At 34.1% G+C, this 11962-nt stretch overlaps 1 protein-coding gene across 3 annotated transcripts; it reads left to right on the top strand.

The window, feature by feature from the left end:
- The first annotated feature begins 173 nt into the window (after positions 1-173).
- Positions 174-10966, top strand: sqor (sulfide quinone oxidoreductase). Of its 3 annotated transcripts, none has more exons than XM_073831919.1 (10): positions 174-399; positions 2586-2812; positions 3179-3349; positions 3708-3761; positions 4171-4365; positions 9073-9282; positions 9355-9538; positions 9756-9823; positions 10374-10552; positions 10654-10966. In XM_073831919.1, the coding sequence occupies exons 2-10, from the start codon at positions 2597-2599 to the stop codon at positions 10709-10711; spliced, it is 1335 nt and encodes a 444-aa protein (XP_073688020.1). In that variant the 5' UTR covers positions 174-399; positions 2586-2596; the 3' UTR covers positions 10712-10966. The 3 variants fall into 3 exon arrangements, with proteins under 3 accessions (XP_073688020.1, XP_073688022.1, XP_073688021.1); XM_073831921.1 differs by having other exon boundaries at positions 174-427; XM_073831920.1 differs by lacking the exon at positions 174-399 and adding an exon at positions 467-1116.
- The last annotated feature ends 996 nt before the right edge of the window (positions 10967-11962 follow it).

The following is an 11962-nucleotide window of genomic DNA, read 5'->3' as shown; positions in this document are numbered from 1 at the left end:
TATATATATATATAATAATTTTATTTGTGTTTAGTATAATGAGTGCTGTAATTCAGCCAGCAATTATGTCACGTATCAATTATATCAATTATGTATTATAAATACAGCAGCCGAGGAGCCTTGAGGGAAATGCAATGGCGACATCTTCTGGACAAATACAACGGCATGAAACTAACTTCCCTTTGCTCGTGGTGTACGTGCCTGCAAAGTACGTATCTACCACCTTAAAAAACGTGTGGAGTGCTATAAAATCCTAATTAGTCAAAATAAAGATTTATGACAGGTCCAAATTGCACCAGCACGCAGCGTTGATGACAGAAGAACCATAAAGTCCAAACAAGCTGAACCAGGAAAACAAACCACAGCTCTACTGTACAACGAGCATTGCACAAGCTACAGGTCTGTCACGAACATCGCTTTGACTCTGGTTAGATCTTTTTTCACTCGAATTCAGTGTTTAACATGTGTCAGAAATAAGGATTTGCTGTTATAATCGTGCATATGGGAATTATTCATTGTTATATCGTGTATACAAACAGCTATCTGCAATGGTAGCCTACTGTAAATAGCCTACCGCAAACTGTAACATTAAATGTAACAATAAACATCGCAGGCGTCAAACATATTATGTAGTCAGTTGCATTTCTATGCTTAATTGTTATTACTGTGGATACAGAGCAAGAATAGTCTGTATTGACATTGATAATACAGTGTCCTTCACAACCAGCTAGCTAGAAAACATTTTGGGGCATATGGCTGCAAAAACGACTGTTTGGTGTTAGACACAGTGTTGTTCAAAATGCCTAGGAAGCATTGGAGACATAAAAATGCTGTTTAGGTAACACAATAATGCCCAAAATGTTGTCTAGGTAGGCAGCCCAAAATGTTGTCTAGGTAGGCAGCCCAAAATGTTGTCTAGGTAGGCAGCTCAATAGGTTTTGAACCACATCCACATAAAATTGCCAGGTATCATGACTCAGCTTAAGTTTGTCAGATGTGTTGTGTAGAAATGATAGGAAGTATGTTCTTGACTACGGTATGTAAGAAAGAACCACAGTGTTTCCTCAAACACACACAAGGACTCTCTTTCAACACACAGAGGACTGTTCTGAGAAGGTGAGTAGATACATGCAAGTAGTAGGGTCTTTAATTAGACCCTTTAGTAGGGTCACAGTAGTCTTGTGATTTTGGGAACAACGATAAAGGGCTGTTTGGTAAAGTTAAATTTTATGACATTTAAAATGTTATGCATGTGTGGAGATACAAATTTATGTATATGTGTGTGGCTCAAACTGAAATCATTTTATTTATTTAAAAAAATATTTCATGTGGCAGTCTGTGCTTTTGTTGCTGTTGGCATAAAAATGGCTTTATTTTATAATTTTTTTTACATTCTCGATGAAAAGTGTTCTAAGAGAAAAATCAGCAGCTATGGTTAACCAACTTTGTTGCCTAACTGTGGTTAACCAGCTTAGTCAAAGTCTAGTTTGGTCTGCCAGTCATAACTAACAAAAAAATTGAAATTCTTTCAATTTTTTGCTTACAATTCTGAAAGTAAAAATCTGAATTTTGAGATGTAAACTAGCAAAAAAAGGTCAGAATTCTACATTTAAATCTTGCAATTCTACATAAAAAATTTTTTTTTATCTACACTGCTGTTCAAAAGTTTGGAATCAGTAATGTTTTAGAAGTCTTTTCTGAAAAGAAAAACGGTAATATTGTGAAATATTATTGCAATTTAAAAGTAATTTTTTTTGTATAATTGTGTTTTAATAAACCTTAAAAAAGTATTTATTCCTGTGATCAAAGCTGAATTTTCAGCATCATTACTCCGATCTTCGGTGTCACACGATCCTTCAGAAATCATTCTAATATGCTGATTTATTATCAGTGTTAGAAACAGTGATGCTTACTATTTTTTTGGAACATGTGATTCTTTTTTCATGATTTTTCGATGAATAAAAGGTTAAAAAGAACTGCATGTATTCAAAATATGAATCTTTTCTATCACTTTTTATTCATTTAACACATACTTGCTGAATAAAATTATTAATTTCTTTCAAAGAAAGAAAAAAAATACTGACCCCAAATTTTGAAACGATAGACTATATTGTTACAAAATAGTTCTATTTTAAATAAATGCTGTTCTTTTTTAACATTTTATTCATCAAAGAATCCTGAAAAAAGTATCACAGCTTCCAGTATCACAACTGTTTCCAACATTGATAATAAATCAGCATATTAGAATGATTTCTGAAGGATCATGTGACACTTAAAGTAAAATAATGATGCTGAAAATTCAGCTTTGCATGACAGGAATAAATTATATTTTAAAGTATATTAAAATAGAAAACCACTATTTTAAATTGCAACAATATTTCACAATATTATTGTTTTTTTAGTATTTTTAATCAAATGAATACAGCCTCAAAGAGCAGGAAAGACTTTAAAAACATTAAAAATCATACTTTCAAACTTTTAAATGATAGTGTATATCCATTTTTTTATTATGCTCTGTGGTCGTTGCACAAATTATTTCTGGCTATAACTTGTTTACATATTTTCCTTCTTTGGTTTCCTTACAGAAGCACACACCATGGCAGGCCAGTTACACCCACAGCTGCTGCTGTCCAGACAGTACTGCAGAGTTTTCTCTATCATGAACTCGCAAATTCACACCAGCTCTGGGTTGGCTGCTAAGGACCACTACAAAGTTCTCGTGCTCGGGGGCGGGAGTGGTGGCATAGCGATGGCCGCACGCATGAAAAGAAAGGTCGGCGCGCAAAACGTTGCCATCGTGGAGCCTAGTGAGGTATGCTGCAGCAGACCATTTTTAGCTGTACCGCCCCTTTAAGAGACCCCCATTGTTCCTGGCTGTTCTTGAGGCGTCACGTACGTCACATGTTGGGATTCAGGTTTAACAAGTTCTGTTTAGTGTATGTTCAGTGTGTGGACATGTACACTCTCATTCAAATGTTTTCGGGGTCTGAAGGATCATGTGACAAAAATTCAGCTTTGCATCACAGAAATAAATTACATTTTCTAATATATCAAAATAGAAAACGATTATTTTAAATTGTAATAATATCTCATAATATTAGTGTTTTTACTGTATTTTTTAACAAATAAATGCAGTCTTGATGAGCATGACAGATGCACTCTGCACTTTTGACTTCAGGTGCATTACTATCAGCCGATATGGACGTTAGTCGGCGCAGGGGCTAAAAGTGTTGCATCCTCTGGACGATCAACATCGAGCGTGATACCATCAGGGGTGACGTGGGTCAAGTCCAAAGTGGCCGAATTTGATCCGAAGAACAACACTGTCCACACTGACTGTGGGAAAAAGGTATTTAGGTTGATAATTATACTGTTAATGTGTCTCAGAGTGTGATGTGTTGTGAAAGAGCAAGGCTTTTCTGCATAGGATTAGTATTGAAAGAGTCTTTTGAAATAGGAAGTGCTTTGAAATTGCTGGGACATTTTATGGTGTCAGTAATGTTGCGTAATAGGACATTGCACATTATATTGAATCATGAAGGTGTGTCATTATAAAGTAATCGTAGCTGATAAAAAGTTTGAAGTAACTAGAACATGTTGCAAAACAGGAAGATGATGATATTATTGTTAAATTGCCATATGATCTGGAACGCTCACTAAAATCAAACTCAACCCAGCTTTATTTTTTTTTAATTTAATTTTTTTAGATTTCCTATGATTATCTGATTGTAGCTCTTGGTCTTCAGCTGCATTATGAAAAGGTATGTTACGAATGTTATTAATATAGACTAAATTGCTTTTCCACTTTCATATGCATACTGTGAAACTTACTGTATGTAGTGAATGTTTTGATTTATTATGGAGATTTATTATTAACAGTGTGGGTGTGGTTTTATTGGCACATTTATTGCCACATTAGTTTCCTGTCTTAATGTAATATTAATTGCATTTGTCTACCTGATAACAAAGTTAAATAATGTGTTTGGATTTTATGCTCATACTTAACATGACACTATATTTGTAAAGAAACTCTATCTGTACCTGTTTTTACAGTGCAAACATGGAACAAGATAACTCTAGGTTATTAAACCCAGAGTTAAAAATCAGAGGTCTGATGGGATTTTCTTCTCAAAGTTGTCAATCCAATTGATTTCCTTCTGCTAATTACAGATCAAGGGCCTGCCCGAAGGGTTTGAACATCCCAAAATCGGTTCAAACTACTCTGTGAAAACTGTGGAAAAGACGTGGAATGCCTTGAGGAACTTTAAGGAGGGCAATGCGTTGTTCACCTACCCAAACACTCCAATCAAATGTGGAGGAGCTCCACAGAAAATCATGTACCTCTCTGATGCCTTCCTGAGAAAGGTTTTATTCTTAATCATTGAAATCTTGGTTACAATCATGATTTTATGTATAAATATAATGTGCTTCGCACATACACTTACAAAACTTTTGTTTGTGGGCATATATCATGGTAACACCAATTATTTTGGATATATGACTCATGACAATATCGTGTTTTGTGGACACGAACAAGGGTAATACCATGTTTTTGGGCCATATATCATGGTAATACTATTTATTATATGTATTTTCTTACATATATCATGGTAAAACAATATATTTTGGACGTACCAAGGTGATACCACTTTTTGTCGACAGAAACAGAGGTAATACCATGTTTTGGCCATATGTCATGATAACAACATGTATTTTGGACATGTATCATGGCAATACCATGTTACCATGTGTACATAAACAAGGGTATGTGTGTGTTTATTGGGCATATATCATAGTAACACCATGGTTTTGGACATGTATAGTGGCAATACCATGATTTTTGGACAAATATCGTTATAAAACCATGTTTTTTGGTCATATATCATGTTGATACCAAGTATTTTGGACATGTATAGTGGTAATACCGTGATTTTTGGACAAATATCATTATAAAACCATGTTTTTTGGTCATATATCATGGTGACACCAAGTATTTTGGACATGTATAGTGGTAATACCGTGATATTTGTACAAATATCATTATAAAATCATGTTTTTTGGTCATATATCATGGTGACACCAAGTATTTTGGACATGTATAGTGGTAATACCATGATTTTTGGACAAATATCATTATAAAACCATGTTTTTTGGTCATATATCATGGTGACACCAAGTATTTTGGACATGTATAGTGGTAATACCATGATTTTTGGACAAATATCATTATAAAACCATGTTTTTTGGTCATATATCATGGTGACACCAAGTAATTTTGGATATGTATAGTGGTAATACCATGATTTTTGGACAAATATCATTATAAAACCATGTTTTTTGGTCATATATCATGGTGACACCAAGTATTTTGGACATGTATAGTGGTAATACCATGATTTTTGGACAAATATCATTATAAAACCATGTTTTTTGGTCATATATCATGATGACACCAAGTAATTTGGGACATGTATTGTGGTAATACCATGATTTTTGGACAAATATCATTATAAAACCATGTTTTTGTTCATATTTCATGGTGACACCAAGTATTTTGGACATGTATAGTGGTAATACCATGATTTTTGGACAAATATCATTATAAAACCATGTTTTTTTTGTCATATATTATGGTGACACCAAGTATTTTGGACACATATAGTGGTAATACCATGATTTGTGGACAAATATCATTATAAAACCATGTTTTTTGGTCATATATCATGGTGACACCAAGTATGTTGGACATGTATAGTGGTAATACCATGATTTGTGGACAAATATCATTATAAAACCATGTTTTTGTTCATATATCATGGTGACACCAAGTATTTTGGACATGTATAGTGGTAATACCATGATTTGTGGACAAATATCATTATAAAACCATGTTTTTTGGTCATATATCATGGTGACACCAAGTATGTTGGACATGTATAGTGGTAATACCATGATTTGTGGACAAATATCATTATAAAACCATGTTTTTGTTCATATATCATGGTGACACCAAGTATTTTGGACACATGTAGTGGTAATACCATGATTTGTGGACAAATATCATTATAAAACCATGTTTTTTGGTCATATATCATGGTGACACCAAGTATTTTGGACACATATAGTGGTAATACCATGATTTGTGGACAAATATCATTATAAAACCATGTTTTTTGGTCATATATCATGGTCACACCGAGTATTTTGGACATGTATAGTGGTAATACCATGATTTTTGGACGGATATCATTTGAAAACCATGTTTTTTGTCATATATTATGGTGACACCAAGTATTTTGGACACGTATAGTGGTAATACCATGATATTGGACAAATATAATTATAAAACCATGTTTTTTGTTCATATATCATGGTGACACCAAGTATTTTGGACACATATAGTGGTAATACCATGATATTGGACAAATATAATTATAAAACCATGTTTTTTGGTCATATATCATGGTGACACCATGTATTTTGGACATATATAGTGGTAATACCATGATTTGTGGACAAATATTATAAAACCATGTTTTTTGGTCATATATCATGGTGACACCAAGTATTTTGGACATGTATAGTGGTAAAACCTTGATTTGTGGACAAATATCATTGTAAAACCATGTTTTTTGGTCATATATCATGGCGACACCAAGTATGTTGGACACATATAGTGGTAATACCATGATTTGTGGACAAATATCATTATAAAACCATGTTTTTTTCATATATCATGGTGACACCAAGTATTTTGGACACATATAGTGGTAATACCATGATTTGTGGACAAATATCATTATAAAACCATGTTTTTTGGTCATATATCATGGTCACACCGAGTATTTTGGACATGTATAGTGGTAATACTATGATTTTTGTACAAATATCATTATGAAACCATGAACCGTGAAACACAAACAATGGTAATACCATATTTTGTGGGCAGAAACAATGGTAACACCATGTTTTTGGACATGTACGATGGTAATGTCAGGACTTTTTGGACATATGTGCCATGGTAATACCATATTTTATAGATAGAAATAAATGTAATACCATGATTTGGCCATATATCACAATAACAGCACGTATTTTGGACATGCAACATGGCAATACCATGTTATATGGACATAAACAAGGATACATGTGTGTTGATTTGGCATATTTCATGGTAACACCATGTATTTTAAACATGTATCATTACAATACCATGTTTTGTGGGCACAAACGGGTAATCCCATGGTTTTTTTTGGCCATATATCATGGTAACACCATTTATTTTGGACATGTACCATGGTAATATAATATTTTTTAGATAGAAATATAGGTAATACCATGATTTGGCCATACATCATGGTAACAGCATGTACCATAGTAATACTGTTTTTTTGTGGACACAAACAATGGTAATACCATATTTTGTGGGCAAAAACAATGGTAATACCATGTTTTTGGACATGTATGATGGTAATGCCATGACTTTTTGGACATGTATCTTTACAATATCATATTTTGTGGACCCGAACAAGGGTAATACCCTATTTTCTTTGGCCATATACCATGGTAACACCATTTATTTTGCACATATACCATTGTAATGCCCTATTTTGTGGACAGAAACAAAGGTAATACCATTTTTTGACCATATATCATGGTAACACCACATATTGTGAACATTTATTATTGTGATACCATATTTTTGGACACTAAAAAGTACATTTCCATGTTTTTGACTATATTCCGTGGTAACACCATGTATTTTGGACGTGTATAATGGTAATACCATGTTATGTGGACATAAACAAGGGTACTGGTGCGTTTATTAAACATATATCATAGTAACACAATGTTTTTGGACGTATATGATGGTAATACCATGATTTGTGGATAAATATCATGATAAAACCATATTTTTTGGATAATACCAAGTATTTTGTGGACACAAACATGGGTAATACCATTTTTTTGGGGCCAAATATCATGGTTAAACCATATATTTTGGACATGTACCATTGTAATACCATGTTTTGTAGACATAAACAAAGGTAATACAATGTTTTTTGGCCATATATCATGGTAACACCACATACTGAGGACATGTACTATGGTAATACCATATTTTTGGACATTTAAAAGAATAACACATGTTTTTGACCATATATTGTGGTAACACCATGTATTTTGAACATGTATCATGGCAATACCATGTTATGTGTACATAAACATGCGTGTTTATTGGGCATATATCATAGTAACACCATGTTTTTGGACATGTATGATGGTAATACCATGACCTTTTGGATAAACATGTTGTTAGTATGATATATGGCCAATAAATATGTAAGTACCCGTGTTTATATCCACAAAGCATGGTATTGCCATGATACATGTCCAAAATATATTGTTTTACCATGATATATGTCCAAAAAACATGGTATTACATCTGTTTCTGTCTATAAAATATGGTATTACCGTGAAGTATGGCCAAAAAACATGGTATTACCTCTGTTTCTGTCTATAAAATATGGTATTACCGTGACGTATGGCCAAAAAACATGGTATTACCTCTGTTTCTGTCCATAAAATATGGTATTACCATGACATATGGCCAAAAAACATGGTATTACCTCTGTTTCTGTCCATAAAATATGGTATTACCATGACATATGGCCAAAAAACATGGTATTACCTCTGTTTCTGTCCCTAAAATATGGTATTACCATGACATATGGCCAAAAAACATGGAATTACCTCTTTTTCTGTCTATAAAATATGGTATTACCATGATATATGTCCAAAAAACATGGTATTACCATTGTTTGTGTCCACAAAACACAGTATTGCAATGATACATTTCCAACTTAATTGGTGTCACCATGATAAAAACATGGGTTTATCATGATATTTGTCCAAAAATCATGGTTTCACCATCATATAAGTCTAAAAATATAGTAATAGCATGATACTTTTATCCAAAAAAAGTCATGGAATTCCATCACTGTACCAGGGTACTGCCACAATATATTTCAAAGAATTGACAATATTTTTAAGCAATGTTTATTTTTTTAGACAGGAAAAAGGTGCAAAGCCAACATTATCTACAACACCTCCTTACCAGTGCTGTTTGGAGTCAAGAAATATTCTGATGCCTTGTGGGAGATTGTAAAGAAGCGGGACATTAACGTAAACCTCAGGCACAACCTCATCGAGGTCAGGGCTGACAAACAAGAGGCTGTTTTTGAGAATCTGGACAAACCTGGGGAGACAGAGGTTTACAAGGTAGCCATTGTTAAATTAGATCGTTAAATTAAATAGTTTGAGTGTCTCACGTACCCTTCATTTTGGTCATAGTATGAGATGATCCACGTTACCCCTCCAATGGGACCACCTGCAGTCCTGAAAGGCTCCTTGCTGGAAGATGAGGGCGGCTGGCTGGATGTAAATAAGAGCACCCTTCAGCATAAGACGTACGCCAATGTATTTGGTATCGGAGACTGCACCAATCTACCCACATCCAAAACGGCAGCAGCAGTAGGTAAAACACTGAAAAAACTCTTCTAATCCAAAATTTTCCAAAGTTTTTCTGTGAAAGTCCCTGTTCTACCTAGTTTTCAGTACTCATCACACATCTGCTTCAGTAATTTCCCACCATTAATTTGTAATTACTTTCCAATTCCTGAGCTGATTTTGCTGGTGAAAGAGCTGTTAGTACTTGTTTTACTGAAATCATCTTTGACTATAATCTTCTACAGCTGCGCAGTCTGCAGTGCTCGACCGAACTGTCAGCAGAATTCTGAAGAAACAGACGCCAGATAAGACAGTAAGTATGTTTAAGGATAAACATTATTGTGGTTTACCACTGTGGAAGTGCTAGGTTGTTTACTACTGCAACCTTATTTACTGTGTTGCACAAATGTGCACCACTAGGGGGCGCAGTGTTAACAAAAACTACTTCTGTGTTTAGTCAAGATGATGCAAAAAATTGTGTCTGACACTCTGGTTCATTTGTCACAGTGTTAAGGGAAAATGAAGTCCAGTGCATTGTTGGATAGTTATTCCAGTGTGCTGTTTACTGAATAGTTTGACATATGTGGTACTGTGGATCATGTGGTTGTCCTACACATACTGCAAATATTAATAGTAGGCACATTATGCATGCCTATTACAGTCATGCTGTTCCAAAAATATCTGTTTTCCTTATATAACTACACAGGAGGTACATTCATATGTGTGTAAACAATACATACTTTCATAAATCAATTAATTAAATTGTGGATATACGAATACATATTTACCATTTTATCTTTTCAAATAAAATATTGAATAATAATTATTCATGTTAAATACTAATTGTTTTGTGTATGTTGCAGTATGATGGCTACACCTCCTGCCCACTGGTTACCAGCTACAACACCGTGATGTTGGCAGAATTTGATTATGATCAGCAGCCGCTGGAGACCTTCCCTGTGGACCAGAGTAAAGAGAGCAGGGTCATGTACCACATGAAAGCTGATATCATGCCTCATTTGTATTGGCATGGACTTCTCAAGTAAGTCCTGGTCATGTACTGTACACAGCTTACCCTTCTGATTACAAGTTTGATGTTCATTTTTTTTCTCTTCTTATTTTGTTTCTCTTTCTCAAATTAAGGGGATTATGGGGAGGCCCTGGACCATACCGGACCATCATGCATTTGGGAATGAAATAGAACAAATTGTTATTTGGGAACGAAGAAAAAATTTATTCTTTCTCATCAGTGACAAATTTCTCTTGGATGGTGCTGAATTTACTTAAGCGAATATCCAGAGATGCTTGTTTAAAAATATAGTTTGCTAGTTTTGTATCATTTTCAGTTACAGTGCTATATAATAATGTTTGTTATGGCATAATCTATGTCATTGAGATTAAAACATATTCTACTTCTCAGTAACTTTTTCATATTAATGGAATTGCAGTTTTTCTTTTTAAATAAAATAAATAAATAACAAGTCTGTATTTTGACTCTTTGAATAGATGTACCACTGTTTTTTTGTTTAGTGATAGTTGTTCATGAATCCCTTGTTTGTTCTGAACAGTTAAACTGACCACTGTTCTTCAGAAAAATCCTCCAGGAATCCTGTAGATTCTTCAGTTTTCCAGTATTTTTGGCATATTTGAACATTTTCAGCAGTGACTGTATGATTTTGAGATCCATCTGTTCACACTGAGGACAACTGAGGGACTCAAACACAACTATCAAAAAGGGTTCAAACATTTACTGATGCTGCAGAAGGAAACATGATGCATTGAAGATCAAGGTAAATTGTATTTAATTTGCCTTTCGGGAAACATGCAAGTGTCTTCTGTTGCTTCTGAAGGGCAGTACTACATTTCAGCAAGATAAGAAAAATTCTTCATCCTGTTCAAAAGAGTTTCATTCTGGAGCATCAGCTAAATAAAACTATGTAAAAAAAAAAAAAAAAAAAAAAGTAACATGCATTTTGTATGATCTCTCTTATTTTGTTAAAATTATTCACATTTTCACAGATTCTGCAAGGGGTTCCCAAACTTTTGCATGCCACTGTAGGTAGATAGACAGACGGACAGATAGATAGATAGATAGATAGATAGACAGACGGACAGATAGATAGATAGACGGATGGACGGACAGATGAGTAGATAAATGACATTCAGATGGATGGACAGATGAATAGATAGATAAATAAATAGACTGATGGACGGATGGACAGATGGATGGATAAACAGAAAGATAAATAAGTGATAGACGGACGGACAGATAAATAGACTGACGGATGGATGGACAGATAGATACTATCTATCTATCTATAGAGAGATGGACAGACAGTGGATGGATGGACGGACAGATAAATAAATGGACAGCTGGATGGATGAGTAGATAGATGGATAGATAGATGGATAGATAGACGGATGGATGGACAGATGGGTAGATAAATAATTG

The sequence above is a fragment of the Garra rufa genome, chromosome 25, assembly GCF_049309525.1.
Source record: "Garra rufa chromosome 25, GarRuf1.0, whole genome shotgun sequence".
Taxonomy (NCBI): domain Eukaryota; kingdom Metazoa; phylum Chordata; class Actinopteri; order Cypriniformes; family Cyprinidae; genus Garra; species Garra rufa.
The sequence above is the reverse complement of the archived record's forward strand: the minus strand, read 5'-3'. Positions and strand labels throughout refer to the sequence as shown.

Excerpts from the sequence above, each read along its gene's own strand:
- sqor (XM_073831919.1), top strand. The coding sequence starts at position 2,597 with ATGGCAGGCCAGTTACACCCACAGCTGCTGCTGTCCAGACAGTACTGC. Across the intron at positions 2,813-3,178 it reads CCATCGTGGAGCCTAGTGAG|GTGCATTACTATCAGCCGAT; the intron begins GTATGCTGCAGC and ends TTTTGACTTCAG. Across the intron at positions 9,283-9,354 it reads GGGAGACAGAGGTTTACAAG|TATGAGATGATCCACGTTAC; the intron begins GTAGCCATTGTT and ends TTTTGGTCATAG.